This window comes from Diabrotica undecimpunctata, chromosome 2 (assembly GCF_040954645.1).
Source record: "Diabrotica undecimpunctata isolate CICGRU chromosome 2, icDiaUnde3, whole genome shotgun sequence".
Taxonomy (NCBI): domain Eukaryota; kingdom Metazoa; phylum Arthropoda; class Insecta; order Coleoptera; family Chrysomelidae; genus Diabrotica; species Diabrotica undecimpunctata.
Window position 1 is genome coordinate 9,278,077 of NC_092804.1, and position 21,574 is coordinate 9,299,650.

The window sequence follows — 21,574 nt, forward strand, 5'->3', positions numbered from 1 at the left end:
TAAATAAACAGCGAAGTTTTAATATAATGAAGGTCTCTTGCAACTGTTGCAAATTAATTAAAAGCCAATTTTATAGCGAGTCAATTTATAGTCAATTTAACACTAGAAAGTCGGGCTTAGCATACCTACCTAGAAAGCCCGAAGGGATCATTTTGGCCCCAAGTTCCTAAATCAATAAAAACCAAGTTTAGAATTAACTATTTATTTGGGAATAAACAAAAACTAAAAATAAACAGTTTTAAGAAATTATATAAACTCTTGACGATAGAATTTGATTTAATTTTTCAGTTTCATTTTAAACATTTGGAACACCATACAGTTTGCAGTTTTTGGCATTTGCCACACATTGCCTTGTTATAGCCGTGGCACTCATTGGAAGTATGATTTCCTTTACAAAACATTTTTAACTGACATTTTTTTCTTTTTTGGCTAGTAACAGTGCTGGTGGTTGGTAAATCCGGTGGTGCTGGGTATAGTACCAGATTTCGGGAGGCAAGGTATGGGGCCCGAAATAATTCTTCACACAGCTGAAGAATAAACTTACGACGACTGATTTTACTTCCAGTAACTTCTTTATAAATAAATCATGCATTTATTGCTCCTAAGTCAAGAATGTTATAAAACACGTGCATTGGCCATCGTCTTGAAGCAACTTTTGTAGTATAAAGACGCGCCATTTGGTTCACTACATCAACCCCGTATTTTGTTTAATTATAAAAACTTACTGTTTGAGGAAGTTTTTTTCCATCGACAGCAACATCCACTGATTGATGTAATGAGCTCAACAAAAGCACATTTTTGTGACTCTTTCCTTGGTATGCAGTAAGTGTTATCTTTTCGTCGCTCTGGAATATATGGGTAACATATAATTCTCCATTTTTACTATTTACGCTTAGAGGAGCTTCCTTTCTGTTGCGATTCAAAGTACCCACAAGACTTGATTTTTTTTGCAATGCCTTGGCAAATTTGAACGATGTAAAGTAGTTATCTGTCGTAACATTTTTCCCCTTTCCCAGTTAATTTTCCATTAACCGCAAAACAACATGTTCACCAACACTTGTATGTTTCTTGCGTAGATGATTAGTGCCAGTATAAGGGTAACCATTTACAATATATTTTGATTCCACGCATGTCAAAAGCCAAAATTGTATGCCAAACTTATCCGGCTTATTTGATATGTACTGTGTGAACGGGCACCTGGCTTTAGAAGGCAGTAGTTGTTCATCCACAGTAAGGTTTATTCCCGTTTTGTAACATGCACCACTATTTTCTATAAATCCATTCCAAACCGCAGAGGCTAGAGCAAATTTGTCGGTTTTCAATCGTTCAGATCTCGTTTGCTTTATGTCAAATCTGAGATATTTTATAATATCCTTGAATCTGTCTCGTGGCATAGTTTGCCTAAAAAACTGAGGACCCCATACTGTTGACCACAAGCTGTTGGTTGGGAAATTTTTGGCGCCGTACTTGCGTACATAATAGCAAGGGCAGTCTCCAGTTCTTCCAAAGTTATAGTCCATGTGTCATTTTTTCGTTGATTATTAGATGCCAAGCACTTACCGCACAATTGTTCCTCACGTTCCTTTTTGCATACGACGTAGGACCTGATTCCTCTCGATAAATGTTGTGCTGAGCGCGGCGTCCTGTAATGAGCAAACATTCAATGAAAATGAAGATACTAAAAATCATAATCTTACCAGGTACCTATCCAGACTCAATAACTTTCCACGTTGTTCCGTCTTTCAATTGTTCGGTGTCTCCGATTGAAATAGTTTTTCCTTGTTGACCTCTTTTTCTCTTGTGACTTGGCTTAGATGCACTTGGATTCACGATAAATTAGCTGACTCGTGCTGTTGAGTTGTAGAAGCAGTATTTACATAAATTGGTGAGTCTTGTACAATAAAACTTTCTAACTGCTCTGAAGCATCAGAGTCACTTGAATCATTATTTTGTGGTGGTACGTATTGTTCATCGTCTGACTCATTATTTTCTGCAAATTCAGATTCACCTCCTGAAACATCTTCTTGTATTTTTCGTAATTCTTCAAGAAGTTCAAGCTCTGATAGTCCACGATGAGACATCTTTACAGTCGTCTTGAATTTTCACAATTGAACGAATGTTTCAATATTCTAGAAACGAGAGTCAGCAGAACCTAATAAACCGCTCAATAAACAAAATACTTTCAAGGAACAAACAGTATGTAACAAAATACCTTCTAGGAATAAACGTACATAAACATAATTTTATCTATCCGACAGAAAGTTAAAAGAAATCGTCAAATTTCTGAGAAAACGATAATAATTAATACAGGGCCAGTTTGGCCCATTCAGACTTCTATGGTAGGTTTGTTAGAAAATCAATTTAATAAATTTAGTAAACAATATTTTTTTGCGTTAAATACGACTTTGTATCAAAATATTAAAAGTCATAAAATAGGAAATTATTATTGTGTCAAATAAAAGAACTACAATAACTTCAAATCGCAACAGGGGCCAAATTGGCCCCTCCGACTTTCTAGTGTTAAAATGATAAAAAGGCAAAAGAGACCCATAGTTTTAGGAAATACAAAAAATACAGAACAAAATAGCTAAGGATAAATATTGCGGAAAAATGGAATGGTATAAAAAGCTGACTACATTAAGCGGAAAAAGAGTGCAGACTGAGAAAATTACAAAATCACAAACATTGAATATCAGGAGAAAGTTGTACTACAACATACGAGAAAAACAGGAAACAACACTCAATAAATAGCGGAGCTAAGCAGGAAAATAAAATATATGTGCATAAGAGATAAAAACCACCATGTATCACACGTTGCGTATATCACATTGTTTGTTTTGTCTATCTTTTTAGATGATACTCATCTGTGGTTGATTCGTAGGAAATGTTGTCGAATGATCTCTCGAGTGATGTCGAATGATGAACTTATTTTAATTATATGTCTATATTGTACGTTTTTATGTATTTTTATATTTTAAATATTTTTAATGTATTGTTTCCAATTGTTTTGTAATGTTTATTATTTTTAATTTTAGTTTTGACTTGCTGTAAACCTTGTTGTAACTTACAGTCAAATAAACTGTCTATCTATTTATCTATCTATATCAATAAATGCACTCAGCACTATCTTGTGGTTTTCCAGAAAGTCTTTTTCTTTTTGTATAAATCGGTACAGAGCTATTTCCGTAAAGTTATTGTTGGTAAAAAAAGCTACCTTTATGAGATATGAATAATTTTTAGTCAGGAAGGTCGTTTACCTTCTGTAGAAACATTTGGATCCGGTGATTAAATAAGTTTATTTGAACCTAATTCAAAACATAAATGATAATGTAGTTAGCCAATATCTAGATGCACCCTACAACAAAAACATTCTCCCTATTCGAGGTTCGTAAAATTATAATGAGTAGTAACTCTCACATAGCCACAGGATACGATTTATTCGATGGGAAAATCCTAAAACATTTACTTAGGAAAGCACTATCATCTAAGTACAATAGAATACTCAACAAATAATCTCATATCAACAGGGTCATAGAATAGTAAATAAAATCAAGAAAAGTTTGGAAGTAAAAACTATGAGTGCCTTAGTTTTTCTCGATATTGTACCTGATAGCGATATGTATCTTATCCTAAAGTTCTATATTAACGAACGTTCGTTCCAAGTAAAAAACAATAATGATTTCTCAATCTATCACTCAATTCAATAAGGAATTCCTCAGGGAAGTGTTCTCGATCTCTTAATGTACCGTATCTTTACTGCTGACATACCTATTAAAGATCACGTCACAGTGGCGACTTTTGCCGAGGATACATTCGTTAAAAAGTTTCAAACAAAGACCCAGATATAGCATCCAAAAAGCTACAAAATCACTTGCATTCATTAAAGAATTGGCTGACAAAATAAATAATTAAAGTCAACAACGAAAAATGAGCCCAATCACATTAACAAAAGACGCACCTGTCCACAAAATAGTCTAAACAACTCCACTATTTCTGCTATAGACGTAGTGAAATATCTTGGGTTGTATTTGTTTCGAAAGCTCACCTGGAAGTAACACATTAACGCCAAAAAACTCAGGTCGATATAAAATTGAAACAAATAAATGGGTTACTTGGCAGAAAGTCACAACTGTCATTGGAGAGCAAAATACTGCTTTACAAAATCATATTAAAATCAATATGGACTTACGGCATAGAAGTCTGAGTTGTAGAAAGCCTTCAAACATAAAAATTCAAAAATGGCATACTTCCAATCAAAAACATTGCGTTTGCAAGTGTATTTTCTTTTTACTCAAGTTTTTTGTTTTTCTCAAAAGGTACTGGTGTAGAGAATAATGAATGTATTTTTACTAATATCCTGAAGCTATTTTCTTTTATTTTTATTTATCTGTATTGGTATTTTCACTTATTATAGATAAAAGAATCTTGCCATTCTAAGCTTTTGGACACTTTTACATAAATATACCTTCTACAAAAAGAAGTTTTTATACTACTTTTTTCTTTTACTATTCATTTCGCTATGTAGTGTTGTATGTTTTGTGTTTTTTGCTTTTGTTTTCTAGCTATTTCGTTTTTTGTGCTGCAGAGAGTTTTATTTTATACTTTACAGCTATCTCCTCTTACTCTTTTATATTATTCGTTCTAGCCTTTAAAAGATCATAAAATCTTCTTATTGTTACCCAATTTTATCTTTTAATACTTTTGGAAGTTTAATTTAACTCACGTTTTATATAAATCAATATATCCTGTATTTATCTGTTATTTTTGTGTTTTTTATAATCACTTTATACATCATAACACAAATAGCAAAAATTGGATTAACTGATGATTAGTGAGTTCATTGATACACTATGACCTAGAGTAAGATTATGAATATATTAGTATTACTTACATACAGAAACATTTACAAAAGTAGAGAAAACAATGATGCAGTCTATACAGTTTTTAGTTTTATTTTTGACGTTAACAGTCACATCAGGTGAGTAAATAGAATAAGTACTTTTCGTTAAGTAATTCCACAGTTCCGAAACAAATGTTCAGGACTCAATTTTATTTTTTTTTTGTGTGTTAATAGATAAGTATAAGCTTAAGTTTAAGTTTGTGGGGTTACCACCCTTATTTCCCGGCTGCTATCTTAGATAACAGGGCGCAAAGGATTTTCGCGCGAAAAAAAGCACGGAAAAATTGGACACCAATCCAAACTTTCACAATTTCTGCATCATCGAACTTCTAAAATTAATTATCTATAGATGCAAAGGAAACTGTGGAAATATTTGTGATGGCCGAAAAGCAAAAAATGCTCTGCAGTAACGTCATAGAAATATCAAAATTTATCGAAGAAAATGAATTCTAAGATGAATATTATTCACAATGACGCCAAGTCTAACTCCCGTTATTCCGCAAACATTTACCTCCGATACTGAATTAGATCCTGAACCACAGCCTGGACTATAAAAGAAAATAAAAAATAATAGCTGAAAAACAACTGTATAAAGATATAATATTATGCTCGATATTATCTCGCCTATGAATTGTCCGTGGATTAACTGGATATACACCGTAAAAAACCCGATTAAAAAACTCTACATTATTGATGGTGGAGAAAAGAGTCGATAGTAAATTAATAATAACATAGAACTGTTAACAAAGTGATAAGTTATATGAATAAAACAATATATAATAGAAAACTAAGCCTAATATTGCGTTTTTATTATATTCTCGCGAGTATTCAAAAAAATTAGTTGTTGAAAATCTTCTATAATATTGCTTTGATGTTATTTTATTGTAAAATGGCCAGAAATTTTTAGTTATTTTTGTTTATAACTTTTTTATTTTCCATTTTATGATAAAAAGTAATAAAATAAATGTTATAGACAATATAGAGTGAGTAAATTTAAATACCTGGGATCGTGGCTTTTTGAAGACTGTGCATCGGACAGGGAAGTAAAATATCGCATTGAGCAAGCTCGACAAGCTTTCGTAAAATTCAAGAAGGTACTGACTTGTTCAGAGTTCGATCTTCAACTGAGACTAAGGTTTACTAAGTGGTACGTGTGGTCAGTGCTGCTATATGGCGTAGGGGGCTGGACACTCAAAACGAGAGATATAAACAGATTAGAAGCTTTCGAAATGTGGCTCTATCGCGGTATCCTAAAAATACCATGGACAGCGAAAATCACAAATATAGATGTCCTTAAAAGAATAAACCAAGAACGCCAACTTTTCGAAACCATCAAGAAAAGGAAAACGGCGTATCTAGGTCACATCATGCGAAATGAAAAATACCAGTTCCTCCAACTTATAATCGAGGGCAAAATTGAAGGCAAGAGAGGAATGGGACGCAAGAAAATGTCCTGGCTCCGAAACATAAGGCAATGGACAGGGATTAACGACATAAAATCTCTAATACATATTGCAAAAAATAGAGAATTAATGGAAAATGTGATCGCTAATATCCATTAGTGGATTTGCATCTGAAGAAGAAGAAGATAGACAATATAATTTGCTAAAAATAATGTTTTATAAAACTTTGGATTTTGTGGATTTTTTCAATGGACTATTAATACTATAATACTGTTCCCAGATACGTGTATACTAATACTCGTTCCACAATTTTCCCATTGATGGTAAATTTTACTGTTTACCAAATGCACTTTGTATCGGATTGTGGATAATATATACTGCGCGGCATAAGTTAGGGATATTGGCAATATAATGGTAATGGTATTTCATTCTGCATCAATTATTTGTAAGTAAACAATTAAAAATTATTTGTAAAAACATGAAAACTTATGGCCTTATAAAGAGAATCACATAAAAAAACAATATTCTGAATATTGATAAAGCACCTGTACAGCCATTTGAAAATGACCTTTGTTCTCTCAAATGGGATAAACAAATTGTTTACAAACTACGTGACCGATTGTGCCCATCTTCCGCAAATATAGTAACTGCATAAAAACTCACATCATAAAATGTGTTTTAAATGTTTTTATTGTTTATTTTAATAATTATAAACAATTTAAAAACATGCTTACTTTTAGGAATATCCTGCAATCTTCTGCAAAACTTTTTTGTTTATAAACTTTTTTAAATTAAGAAAATCTCGTTTTAAAGAGAAAGTATTTTCAAGAAAGTTGTGTGTTGAACTTTTTTATCTAGAATGTGTAGTTTTTTCACATTATTGAAATGAATAAAAAAGGTCGCTTTTTTTGCTTAAATGCTTTTTCGGCTTCGTTTCATGGGGTAATCAACTAGAAACAACTTCATTTAATTTAATTTAATTATTTATTTCTTTGAATAAAAAACACATCCGACACCCTATTAGGGTAAAAGGAAGGGGAGAAAGAAAGAAAGATTAAAAAACACAAAAAACTAGTATTATTTGTTGATGTAGATAAGTAACCTAATTGATTTATACAATTGTATAATTGTTGTATTATTGTTTATTTAATATTCCTGTATTATCTCTTTATTTTTAAAATAAAATACCTTTGAATTACACTGTCTACCTGCGCGGCGGGCGAACTTTCGACACCAAATTGTCTTTGTACCTGGGGTAATCGAAGGGTCAAATTTTATTATAGGAAATTTCGACACCGCGGCGTAAAGCAGGTAGGTAGGTAATTAGCGGCGGTGGACATTTGCACCCAAGCAGGACAAGCCCAATATTTTCCCAATATTTATTGTCACGGCGGGGGGCGTGGCACTTGTGTACTTGTGACTAAATTATTTCAGTTTGACGTTGACTTGTGCACGTATACGAATATTTAAAAAATGAGTTTGATAAAAAGTTCCCGTGGTCGAGATTTATTAGTGGTGGAGCATCATTCGTTCTCGAAACGAAAAGTGTTAAAAAGCGGCGAGATATTTTGGCGCTGCATCCAAAGAAATACTAAGTGTTCCGCAAAAGTGTTTACAATAGGCTGTGAGGACCTCACTATCACAAGAAGTGATTTGGTACATAATCATGAAGCCGATCCAAAAAAGCTTGAAGTAAAGATGGTAACCAATGCATGTAAAAGAAAAGCCCAAGAGGACATATCGGAAAAGCCTGCCAAAATTACAAGAACTGCTGTTGCAGAGTGTGATGCCAATTTGCTGACGGTTCCTGACATAGCTAGCATAAGAAAGAACATTTACAACTGTCGTCGTAAACTGTTACCAGGTCCGTTACCAAGAAGCATATCAGAAGTCCATAACGCGGTTAGTAATTATTCTCCTAAAACCTATCGCAATAAAAGTTTTTTGTTTTTAAATCATCCTGAATTAAATGTAATTGTATTTTCATGCAAGACAAATATTCGTTTGTTGTGTAAATTAAAAACTTTGTATATGGATGGTACATTTTCATACAGTACCAAATATTTTCTACAATTATTTACTATACATGGCTTGGAAAATGGACATTATGTTACTTTAGCATACTGTTTGTTAAAGGACAAATTGTCAATGACATACAAAAATTTATTTTCTTTATTAAGGTCTAAGATTTTTGAAACATTTCAATTATCATTAGAGCCAACTGAAATATTTGTGGACTTTGAAAAAGCAATTCACTGTGCTTTATTGCATATGTGGCCCAATGCAAAAATTAGTGGATGCCGTTTTCACTTACACCAAAACTGGTTTAAAAAAATTCAATCTTTGGGTTTGGTACAAGAGTATAAGGATACAAATTCAGAAATTGGAAAATGGTTAAATCATACGTTTGGTTTAACTTATTTAAATCCAGCAGAAGTTGAAGAATGCTTTCTTTATGATTTAATGTCATATAAACCTATAAACGCAACACTTGATATATATGCAGATTATTTACTGGAAAATTACATTTTCGATAGCGCTCTATTTCCACCACACATATGGTCTAATCAGAATCCGTCTATTGCGAGGACCACAAATGCCTGTGAATCCTTTCATTCGAGATTTAATTCTTCTTTTTATTCAACACATCCTTCTATTTTTATTTTTATTGAAAAGTTAAAAGAATTTCAAGTAGACACTTATGTCAAAATAAATAGTTTACATATACCAGCAAAAATCAAAGATACTACTGTGAAGGCTAAATTGGCATTTTTGGAGAAAATGATGGATAAACTACGATCCCAACAAATACGTAGGTTAGATTTTATAAAAGCTGTATCTTATCATTCCTATAATAGCAAATAAATCATTGTATACAAGTATATTAACGGTAAAATGTACAAAAATTAGGTACTAGTTGTATTATATTTAGATATTATTACAGTTATAAAGAAATAAAATGCACATTACTTTTATTAAAATAAATAAATTAATTAATTATGGTATTTCATTTATGTCGCAGCTATATTTATTTGGTGTCGAATATACCTGTAAGATAAAAACGGGAATTGGGGCTGGTGTCGAAAATTGCCATTAAATTTTAGTCGCTACCTGCTTAGTGTCGAAATTTCCTACGCCCTGCCAATAAACAAGCAGAATTTCTTAGAAAGAGGAAGAAGAAGATCTCTTCAATTTTTCTATCATCTAGTTTTTTTTTTTTTTTCGTTATATTTTCCTATTGTCGTCTGTATTTTAGTATTTTTCTAGTAATTTTATATTTGTTTTAGTTGTGTCGAGATGTGGAAAAGTATTTTACGATCAAGACAACGAGTACAAGATTTACTGTTTTAAAGAAAGTGAAGGGATTTCATCAATAAAATTAACAAATAATGTAACAATAATTGAAGAAGTACAATCTACCGATAACGGAGAGTGCTTCAAAGTAATAAAACCTCAACAAACTAATGAGATAAGTTGCATGCAGTTACTTGAAGAAAATTGCGTAAGTGATACTGAAGTTAATAAAACAGAATGGACTGAGGAGAGTGATATAATTAAGTGTAAGAAGGTTGGAAATGGTAACGAGGAATACAATGGAATTAAGAACGGAAACCTAACAGTTCTATTTAAGATTAATATTGTAATACCTTCTTCATGGAACAGTCTTATTCATGTGCCAAGAAGAGCACCGAAGAGAGAATGAATTCAATAATTTCAAAATAATAAAATTATTTTTTATATTTTGCTTTTTATTGCCGATTCTTTTAGGCTTATACATCAACTAATAAAGACATAATTAGAGTGTCGTCTGAAAATTAACTGCTCTTTGACAAAAAAATTTAATCAAAAGTGTTAAATTACTGGATGGGTACTTTCTTCTCCTCCTCCTTCTAATTTTTTGAGCCCTTGTCACGTGATGACACTCTAAATATTGTTAGCTTGCCGATTCCAGTGGCTGCGATCCTGTGCCAGATGGACGGCTTTATGTAGGGATTTTACCACCAGAGTCTTCATTTGGTCTGCCCATCGTCTTGGAGATCTCTCTCTTGGTCTTCGGCCTTCTACATGTTGGTATAACAATTCTATATTGTATATTATTATGTGTTAAGTGTTGACACCATCTGTCAGTGACACTATTGTAAAACGTCAAAAAGTAAACCCTAGAGAGATTGTAATCAGTAATTTAATCAGTGTTAAAATAAAAACGTTTATTTTTGTCAATGTAGCGTTTAGTATTCCATCTATAAGCAGATTTTTTCCACCGCTCATCCCTAAACTTCCCTTCTACTACCCATAGTTCCATAGTCTCCGTTCAAATCGGGAGTTTTTAAAAAAGCTTTTAAAAGATTATATAAAGTTGTAGTTAACGAATTTAAGAAATCTTACTTTTTTTAACTTAATCAATCTTTACTTTTTCTGAAAATCAATAAACGTTGTTCCACATACTTGGAATAATGTTTACCCAATACCTATCCTTAAAACTGGTAAACCACGTTCAGACCCAAACTCCTACCGTCCAGTATCATTAGGATGTGCAATGAGCAAAGTGCTCGAAAAATTAATTAACCAACGCCTTATTTGGATACTTGAGCAAAGATCTGTTCTATCTAACAAACAAAGTGGATTTCGTAAAGATAAATCAACTCTAGACATCTTAGTTGACCTCGAGTCTGAAATAGATGAAGCGCTAGCAAAAAATCAAAGCTGCATATCGGTATTTTTTGATATAACCAGAGTATTTGATACAGTTTGGCGCCATGGAATAATTAAAACTTTACAGAAATTAGGTAGACAAGGAAATATGCTAAACTTGATCACTAACTTTTTAAAAAACCGAAGCTTCCAAGTAAAAATAGACGATTTCATTTCTAAAACAAGAATATGGAAAATGGTTTCCTTAAGAATCATCGATTAGTGTTACTTTTTTTCTTATTGCTATTAACAGTATTATGGAAAATGATACTCCACCAGTAAAGAGTAGGCTGTACGCAGATGATTTCATATTAATTTATTGTAAAGGAACAAACATAGAACTAATTAAATAAACCTTACAAGATACTATTTCTGCATTAAAAAACTGGTCAATGGAATCGGGAATGAAATTTTGTTTCAACCAAAGTAAATGTATCCATTTCACCATAAAACGGAATGTTAGTAGTCCAGAACTTACAATCTTTAATTTAATACGAACATAGAATATGTTGATTGTATCAAATTCTTTGAAATTAATTTTGACAAAAACTTTTAAATTTTAGGCAACATATTTATTATCTTAAAACATCTTATCAACAATATTTGAACAGAATGAAGTCCTATCTACTAAAAATTGGGGATGTGATCATCCAATATCCTATTGACAGTATATAAAAGCTTTATCTGATCGTAAGTCGATTACGGTTCAAAGATGTATGGGTCTACCAGTCAATCAATTTTAAAAGAATTGCAAACAATCCAAAATGCTGCTGTAAGAATAGCCTTAGGAACTTTTTGTACCACACCTACTACTATGTTTAGTAGGAGAAATGCCTCTGGAATTAAGAAGACAATATCTTAGCCTAGCATATGCTGTAAACGTTTCAGCAAATAGTGAAAATCCCGCCAAAAACAATGTCTTTGCTTCTTGTTTCCACACATTATATTTTAACAACAGAAGATCTAAACCCCCTTTTTATGAAAGAAGAGATACATGACCAGTAATAATATTGTCTTCCCTTCTTCTTCTTTGAGTGCCTCTCCTATCGGAGATTGTATATCATTAGGGCGATTCTAATTTTATTTACTGCTGTTTTGAATAATTCGTTAGTGGTACAGCCAAACCACTCTCTTAAATTTCTCATCCAGGACATTCTTCTACGGCCTGGATTTCTGCATCCTTGGATTTTTCCTTGCATTATATTTTGTAGGAATGTCTACTTTTGTCCTCTCATCAGGTGGCCTAAGTATTCAAGTTTTCTCTTTTTTATATTCAGTATAACTTCTGGATCCTTATTTATTCTGCGTATTACCTCTTCATTTGTAATTTTATCCACCCAACTTATTTTTAGTATACAGCGGTAGCACCACATTACATTGTCTTCCCTAAAATATACCAAACCACCCTTTTAACCACTTCTCCTTGGAAGGTCAGAAAACCCTTCCTAGATTTGAGTTTAACAAAGACTAGTATTCAACTTAATGCTTCCTCTATGGTTAAACAATTTTACAGTAAGATCGGTGAGTACCTGAATTACCAACATATTTATACTCTTCTTTTCATGGTTGGCGATCCAAATGCCAATTGTAGTTTTGGAAACTGCTGCGCAAAAGATTTCTGCGGATGAACGGTCGAACCATCTCCTCAGGTCTTTCAGCCACGAGTTTTACGTCTTCCTACTGATATTTTGCCCTGTACTTTTCCTTCCAGTATAACTTGAAGTACGTAATTCCTATCTTTCGCCTCTCTACACATGACCCAAGTATTGCATTTTCCTCTTTGATTATTCTTAGTAATTTTTTTTGTTTACATATGCGACGAAGTACCTCATCTCTTTATACCCATGGAATTCTCAGCATTCGTCTGTATATATACATTTCAAAGGAATCTATTCTTTTTTTTTATTTCAGAGTCCATCGTCCAACTTTCACAGCCATACAGTAAGACAGAAAAAACGTAACATCTGATCATTCGGATTCTAAGCTGTAGACTAAGGTCTGATCTTGTAAATATATTTTCATGCTTATGAATGCTTTCCTTGCTTGTTCGATTCTTGATAGAATTTCTTTTTTTGGATTACACTGACTATTGATATTTGTTCCCAAATATTTTATGGAATTTACCTGTTCTATTATTTGACCCTTGGCATACACATGTATGTTTATTAATGTCTTTGAAAATACTTAAGTTTTAGTTTTGGAAACCTTTAGATGTAAACCGAACATTTTGCTGTGGTGAACTACCGCATTTATTATATTTTGTAGTTCTTGTGCGTTGCTTGCTATTAAGACGGTATCATCAGCATATCTGATGTCTATGGTGATTCCGTTAAATCTTAAATCCGCCTTGGACCTCGTCTAATGCTTCTCTGAATATAGACTCCGAATATAAATTAAACAGTAGCGGTGATAAGACGCAACCCTGTCTCACTTCTCGTCGGATTTGTATATCTTCGGATGTTGTGTGCTCTATTTCAATTGTTGTTGTTTGGTGCCAGTATATTTCTGAGATAATTCGTAAGTCTTGTTTGTCAACTCCAGTTGTTCTCAGATATTTATACAGATGCCTCCAAATTAGAAAAATGAGTGGGATGTGCCCTCATAGACAACGACTATACGAAATCTTAAATTTTAGCACAGTATACAGGAAAACTATTCGCAATCTACAAAGCATTAGAATATGCACTGAACACCAACTTAGATAGGTGCCTAATAATGACAGATTCCTTAAGTTCCATGAGTAGCTTAGGCACCATTTACCCCACTCATCCATTGTTGCGATTGATAAAGAACCATTTGTACCAACTTCAGCAAAAGAATGTGATTGTAAAATTTATGTGGATTCCGTCACGGTAATAAAAGAGTAGATGCTGCCGCCAAATCTTCAGTTAACAACGAAGACTTGATAGAACCTACCTATAAGAAAGATTTTCATCACTGGATTTACTCGACATTGAAAGAATTGGTGGCTTCAAGAATGGAATCAATCTCAACAAAAACTACGAGACATAAAAACAACAGTTACAAGATGGAAGAATAAGTGTAGCAACAGGAAAGACCAAAATATAATAAACAGGCTGAGATTAGGACATACACGCTTAACACATGAATACCATATTACTGGAAGTGTTCATCCAATGTGCGGTAAGTGTCCAACATTGCTTAATCGAGTGCCCTGCATATTTAAATGAGAGGAAAAAGTGTAAGCTACCGACAACGCTACGCGAGTGTCTTAAAGAAAACTGTGTTTATTCGTCAGTTTTAAGTTTTCTAAAATCAATAGGAATATACAACCAAATATAAACATCAGTTCGTGTACAAATAAATGTGTAATAGTCAATACTTCTATTAACCAATGTACTTAGTTTAACTCAGATTTATGTATGTAAAAATCTATGTATGTCAAAATCAGTATATATTAAGTATCTAAAAATGTAAAAAAAAATTGTAATACCGAGCGGCGCTATAACCACGTAGGTTATTGCGCCCGTTAAAGATGGATGGTGAAACAAGATCTAGAGTTGGCAACAGAAAAAACAGAAATTCTGATCTTGAAAGGCCCTAGATCCCGCCCAAACCTGGCCTTTGTAGTAGATAGTACAAGTATAGAGCCTACGTACTGTGCTAAATATCTGGGCATCCAACTAGACACAGGTCTAAGATTTACAAAGCACCTGGTGAAAGTAGTCCAAAGAGCAGAAGAGAGAACCGCGGCATTAATAAAAATTATGCCAAATATCGGCGGTCCAAGTGCCCTCAAAAGAAGAATTTACCTTCAGATTATGCTTTCTACCCTCTTATACGGCGCTCCCGTATGGTACGAAGCCCTGAGAATGGCTAAGTATAAAGAACTGCTTGCAAAGGCACAAAGGAAGCCTCTACTAAAGGTAGCAAGCGCATACCGGACTACTTCTACGATTGCCCTACAGGTCATAACAGGTACGCTTCCCATTCACCTCCTAGCTAAAGAAAGAGACACTTTATATAACAGAGAAAACGGTCATTTACCGGAAATAAAATCCGAAGTAAGATCACATATGCTCCAAATATGGCAAAATGAATGAAAGGCACAAACGGAGAAGGCACAATGGACCAAAATGTTAATCCCTGATGTGGTAACTTGGTCTAAATGTAGGTTCAGAAGGTTAAATTATTTTTTTACACAATTTCTCACCGGCCATGGCTCCTTTAGGTCGTACACGTATAGACTAAAGAAGACAACAAATGATTTGTGTATAGATTGTGGTGTCATAGACGACGCAGAACACTGCATTTTTGCTTGCACTACTTTCCAAAGAGAACGGAATAATCTAATATCAAGGCTAGGAGCGATAACGCCCAACAATCTGATACAGAAAGCGACGCAAAACAAAGAATCCTACGATGTTACTGTCGACATAATTACGCAAATTATAAAGAAAAAGGAGACGCTAGAAAGAGCGAGACAAGAACAGGGTGGTTGAGGTAACAAATTACATAATACGCTGTCATGAGTTCTTTACAGCTCGGCTGCACGACGGAATAGACGGCACCTTTACAGCCAGATCTGTAATTATATTACGTACGTAGTTTTCACGACCTCATGCCTCTTTTAATTCACATTCCTTCCTTGTCAGGCTGAACACACCTGCACTTTTTATGAACCCATATTTTATTTCCCCACAATACCGTCTCTGCATATCATTTTAAGTGGTTCTTATCGTTTTTAGGTAAGAACCCTTTTTACAATTTTCTCCCAAATTTTCAGACTGCACAAGGCATCTCAATGTTTCGTTCACCGATTGAACTCGTCCGGGGCTGCCTTGTCCGAAGAAGGGGTGGTTTTAGTTGGTAGGCGACTGGTCAGGGGTGCATGTGGCGCATATAATCCATACTTTGGATGCTATGTCCTAGCATGTGCTCCTTTCCGGATCGAATCCAACAGTACTAGGGACATTTTCCCTAGTCGGTTTAGAACCTTTCCACCTCAGTCCAAAAAAAAAAAAGGTTAATGCGCCCTAATTGTAAATAAAAAAATAAACGTTTTGTTTATCGACCTTTTTCGGCACTTTATATTACACAATAGAAATATTAAAACGTATATTTAATGCTGATCTGTGACATTATTGATACACTTTGACCTAGAGTTAGATTATTTATTTATTAGAATTAAATATATTTTTAAAAGAAACATTCACAAATGTAAATATGACAGTGATGCGGCCTATACAGGTGTACCAGTTTGTAGTTTTAATTTTAATATTTACAGTTACATCAGGTAAATAAATACCTAGCGTAGTTTGTTTAGATAAATCCCTAGTCGAAAGAAAATTGTTCAGTTTCTTGATTGTTTCAAAATTAGGAGAAAAACTTTTAATTTTCATATGTGAAGTGTTAGGCCGGCATTAAATGTTTTGTAGTTTTGAATTAAAAAAAAAGCATAATAAACGCAAATAAGCGCTTAAAAAGCATAACAATTTTATGAAAAAAATTATTTTATTATACAAAAAAAACCATGAAAATAAGCATATAAATTAAAAAAAAAAAATTTACGAAAATGGTTTTAACTCATTGGTCCATTTTACTTGACCCATTGGCGAGATTGTTCGGTTATCGGACTATTCCTATTTTTTGTAATTTTATCTTTGTTTCAGTTGTGTCATCGCAATGTGTAAAGGCATTCTACGATCAAGACAATTATTATAAAATTTACTGTTTTAAACAAAATGGAGGAATTTCATCAATAAAATTAGCAAATAATATAACAATCGAAAGAGTAAAATCTACCAATCACGAAGCGTGCTTTAAAATAATAAAACCTCAACAGACTATCTACGACATAACTTGCATCCAAAGGCTTAAAGAAAATTGTGTAGGTGTCAATGAAGATCATCAAACACAATGGACGAAGGAGAGTGATATAACTAAGTGTACAAAGATTAACGGTGATAAAAACGAGTTGTACAAAGGAATAAAAAATGGGAAACTAACGGTTGTGTTTGAAGTTGACTTTGTTCTAAATATGATTATTGACGTGCCAAATAGACAACCAAAGAGAGAATGAGTTTAATGACTGTAAAGTAATACAAGTATTTTGTAAATTTTGCGTTTTTATTGCAGATTCTTCTAGGCCAATATTTCTCGCGATCTTGTGAAGTATGTAACAACTGATATAACTTATGTTGTAGCATTTGCATTTTCTTTGATATATATTTTGAAATCCCCTCGTATATGTATTAAATTGAAATTTCCTCATATTATATGTATTAAAATAACGAAGAATGTTTTCCATGTCTCTCTGTTCCTATCGTACGAGTTGAAACCCAAATAGATTTTCGTTCTTTTTAAGTCGCCGAAGTTAATGTAAACCATTTTAAAGTTTATTTATATCACGGACGCAAATTCTTTGATATTTTTCTTTGATCAAAATTTTTAAATGTTCTGCGTTTCAAATAAACATCCATTTAGATCGCTGATAATTTTGACACTCTCGCTGAGGCGTGGTCAAGAGTGGTGTGCTTCAGCGTTGTGTCCAAATTCTACGTCGAATTTGAAAGTTTTTTATTTTGTTCCTTTTCATGGAAAATGTGTATCAGTTTAATAGTTCAGTTGCAGTTTAAGTGAGGTTTGGAAGAATCGTTCATCCTCGTTTTGGTTCTACCTGGTTGTCATCTCAGGCTTTTTGGAAGTTTGGAGATGAATTTGTTCGTGTTCAGAGATTTCCCATCCAGTTCTACCCCTAGAAATTTTAATGGATCCAGTTCCCGACCCCAGACATTATGCAGACTGAAATTTAGTAAAATTCAAGGTAACTTTTTGTGTTTTAATTTTAAAGTAACGACAGACATTTTTGTTTTTTTAATAATTGATTTCATTATTTAAAAAGATAATTTTTTATTTGTAATAATTTTTTATTTGCCACAGTTTATAGCCCAGCAACATTTGTAAACGAATAGGACATAATTATGTAAGTTTTTTCTTCTTTATTATTTTGGTATAAATCTCTGTAACTATTAATATAGTGTTTTTTGTGCCATCTGTATTTTTGTAACTGTTTATGGTGAGACACAATAAATGTTTAATTTATTTCTCTGAACCATTTTGTCTTTTATTTTAGAAAAGTCTCTCAACCATTTTTGTATTTCTAATAATTATTTCAATAGTTACAACTAGTTGTTGTAATCGTTATAATTTGGCACCTCGAAGCGGCGTCCACTTTAAATTGCTAGAGGTCCTCCCTGTTTGTTTTGTTTGTTCATTTGTTCCAGGAGATTCCTGTAAGTACCCCTTTGTTTCATTTTTGTAGTTTCCCCGTTCCAATCCCCTTGCCATTCAACTTATCCCAACTAAGCCCAATTTTTTAAATACATAGAAAGTGAAAGAAACGAAAAAATTTTAATTCTGGGAGTGAAGGCATTTTGCCTACCTTAACGGGAGGTACCCTTTGTACCTAGCTTCTATCTCATTTTATACATTTATCGGCTATATCTTTCTCTTCGTTATAGAATAAATTATTTTCTGTATGTCCTTTAGCAAAGTCTTTTTTCATTAATTTGTCCTCATCCGTATCTATTAGTTTCATTTCTGCTGCGCTTTCGGGAATTTTAAAAATTCAATATCATCCGGTTGATCAATCCTTACTAATTCCTGTTTCATAGTATGTACTCTCGTCAATTACAATATACTTATTTCTGTGTCTTTATTGAGCTTGTTGAGCTCTTCTGATGTGATTTCTATTTTTGACAGGGCATCTGCTGTAACCTTTTTAGTTCCTTAAACTTATCATATATTAAGTTGTATTTCACCAACTTCACTCTAAATTTAGTTAATCTGCTTGAAGTTTTTTTATATCAAATAGGTAATCCAATGGTCGGTGGTTCGTCACAATAACAAATTTTTTCTGTAACTGTTAGTGTCTTTATTTGAAAAACCTCCATACTATAGCTAACAATTCCTCTTCTATCGTAGAATAACTGATTTCTGTTTGTTGCAGTTGCAGTATTTTATTGGCATATTCTACAGGTTTATCATTACTGTTCAACGAATTCGCTCTCAAATCAATCCCTGATGCATACTCATAAATCATGCAAACTTATTTTTCTCTAATACATCTGCAAATTTTATCACTAGAGGTTTTGTTGGTTTGTTAACGATGATTTGAATTTAACATTTTTCATCAGCAGTCTTTTCAGCGGCTATTTTTGCAAAATCATTGATATGTTGTGTGTAATAATTTGCAAATGCTACGAATCTTCTGGCTTCCTTTACGTTCTGCGGTATAGGAACGCTCCATTGCAATGATCTCAGAATCTACTGTTATGCCCTTCTTCTTTCTTTCATAGTTGCTATAGTCATGACTCTTCAGAAACATACAGGGCATGTTGATAATCCATTTGGCTTTCCAAAGACCTTTAACAAAACATTATTCTAACTATTCCACTGACTTCTTTTGAAGCTTTCAAATCATATTGCAATTTAATTTTCCTTCCTTACTCTAATACCTTAAAATGGAAGGTATTGCAGTGAGATAAACCCACACTGGATACGTGGAAACCATACTCAACCAACACAAAAACTAAATATATGGTCAACGACCACAAGATCGGATATAGTGAGTACTCAGTTATTTGTGCCATTTTTTATAGAAGGAAATTGAGCAAGCAATAATTTTGATAAACAATACTTACAAATAAAATTGTACCTGCCCTCGCTATTTAGATCAGACATTTCCCGGACAATGGATTGGTAGATTAGATAGTTTTGAATAGCCTATTCGTTAGCCAATTTGATTCCTAAAGATTATTTTAATTTGGGATACTTTATTGCGGAAAAGAATAATGTTTACACAAAGATTAGGTCAAACAAGAACAGCAATCCGACAACTTAACTCAGTATGGTGGGATAGACACCTAAATATGAAGACAAAAACGCAGATTTATAAAACATTAGTGCGAAGTATTATGACATATGGGGCCATATGTCATATTATGACATATGGGTCCATTTTACTTGACCCATTGGCGAGATTGTTAGGTTATCGGACTATTCCTATTTTTTGTAATTTTATCTTTGTTTCAGTTGTGTCATCGCAATGTGTAAAGGCATTCTACGATCAAGACAATTATTATAAAATTTACTGTTTTAAACAAAATGGAGGAATTTCATCAATAAAATTAGCAAATAATATAACAATCGAAAGAGTAAAATCTACCAATCACGAAGCGTGCTTTAAAATAATAAAACCTCAACAGACTATCTACGACATAACTTGCATCCAAAGGCTTAAAGAAAATTGTGTAGGTGTCAATGAAGATCATCAAACACAATGGACGAAGGAGAGTGATATAACTAAGTGTACAAAGATTAACGGTGATAAAAACGAGTTGTACAAAGGAATAAAAAATGGGAAACTAACGGTTGTGTTTGAAGTTGACTTTGTTCTAAATATGATTATTGACGTGCCAAATAGACAACCAAAGAGAGAATGAGTTTAATGACTGTAAAGTAATACAAGTATTTTGTAAATTTTGCGTTTTTATTGCAGATTCTTCTAGGCCAATATTTCTCGCGATCTTGTGAAGTATGTAACAACTGATATAACTTATGTTGTAGCATTTGCATTTTCTTTGATATATATTTTGAAATCCCCTCGTATATGTATTAAATTGAAATTTCCTCATATTATATGTATTAAAATAACGAAGAATGTTTTCCATGTCTCTCTGTTCCTATCGTACGAGTTGAAACCCAAATAGATTTTCGTTCTTTTTAAGTCGCCGAAGTTAATGTAAACCATTTTAAAGTTTATTTATATCACGGACGCAAATTCTTTGATATTTTTCTTTGATCAAAATTTTTAAATGTTCTGCGTTTCAAATAAACATCCATTTAGATCGCTGATAATTTTGACACTCTCGCTGAGGCGTGGTCAAGAGTGGTGTGCTTCAGCGTTGTGTCCAAATTCTACGTCGAATTTGAAAGTTTTTTATTTTGTTCCTTTTCATGGAAAATGTGTATCAGTTTAATAGTTCAGTTGCAGTTTAAGTGAGGTTTGGAAGAATCGTTCATCCTCGTTTTGGTTCTACCTGGTTGTCATCTCAGGCTTTTTGGAAGTTTGGAGATGAATTTGTTCGTGTTCAGAGATTTCCCATCCAGTTCTACCCCTAGAAATTTTAATGGATCCAGTTCCCGACCCCAGACATTATGCAGACTGAAATTTAGTAAAATTCAAGGTAACTTTTTGTGTTTTAATTTTAAAGTAACGACAGACATTTTTGTTTTTTTAATAATTGATTTCATTATTTAAAAAGATAATTTTTTATTTGTAATAATTTTTTATTTGCCACAGTTTATAGCCCAGCAACATTTGTAAACGAATAGGACATAATTATGTAAGTTTTTTCTTCTTTATTATTTTGGTATAAATCTCTGTAACTATTAATATAGTGTTTTTTGTGCCATCTGTATTTTTGTAACTGTTTATGGTGAGACACAATAAATGTTTAATTTATTTCTCTGAACCATTTTGTCTTTTATTTTAGAAAAGTCTCTCAACCATTTTTGTATTTCTAATAATTATTTCAATAGTTACAACTAGTTG

General features: G+C 32.9%; 2 protein-coding genes and 1 long non-coding RNA gene across 3 annotated transcripts in view; 2 read left to right on the plus strand and 1 right to left on the minus strand.

Moving 5' to 3' along the window:
- LOC140433174 (uncharacterized) overlaps positions 1 to 21,574 on the minus strand; it is a 458,258-nt gene that overhangs the window by 361,544 nt on the left and 75,140 nt on the right. The gene's annotated exons all lie outside the window — the stretch shown is intronic.
- Positions 4,826 to 10,043, plus strand: LOC140433171 (uncharacterized). Its single transcript, XM_072521216.1, has 2 exons — positions 4,826 to 4,978; positions 9,591 to 10,043. Exons 1-2 carry the CDS (start codon positions 4,924 to 4,926, stop codon positions 10,004 to 10,006), a joined length of 471 nt encoding a protein of 156 aa, XP_072377317.1. The 5' UTR covers positions 4,826 to 4,923; the 3' UTR covers positions 10,007 to 10,043.
- LOC140433172 (uncharacterized) lies at positions 16,152 to 18,071 on the plus strand. The gene is made up of 2 exons (XR_011949882.1): positions 16,152 to 16,252; positions 16,629 to 18,071. It is a non-coding gene; the product is annotated as an uncharacterized lncRNA (long non-coding RNA).

Coding starts and splice junctions, on each gene's coding strand:
- LOC140433171 (XM_072521216.1), top strand. CDS start 4,924: ATGATGCAGTCTATACAGTTTTTAGTTTTATTTTTGACGTTAACAGTC. Junction 4,979..9,590: donor GACGTTAACAGTCACATCAG/GTGAGTAAATAG, acceptor TATTTGTTTTAG/TTGTGTCGAGATGTGGAAAA.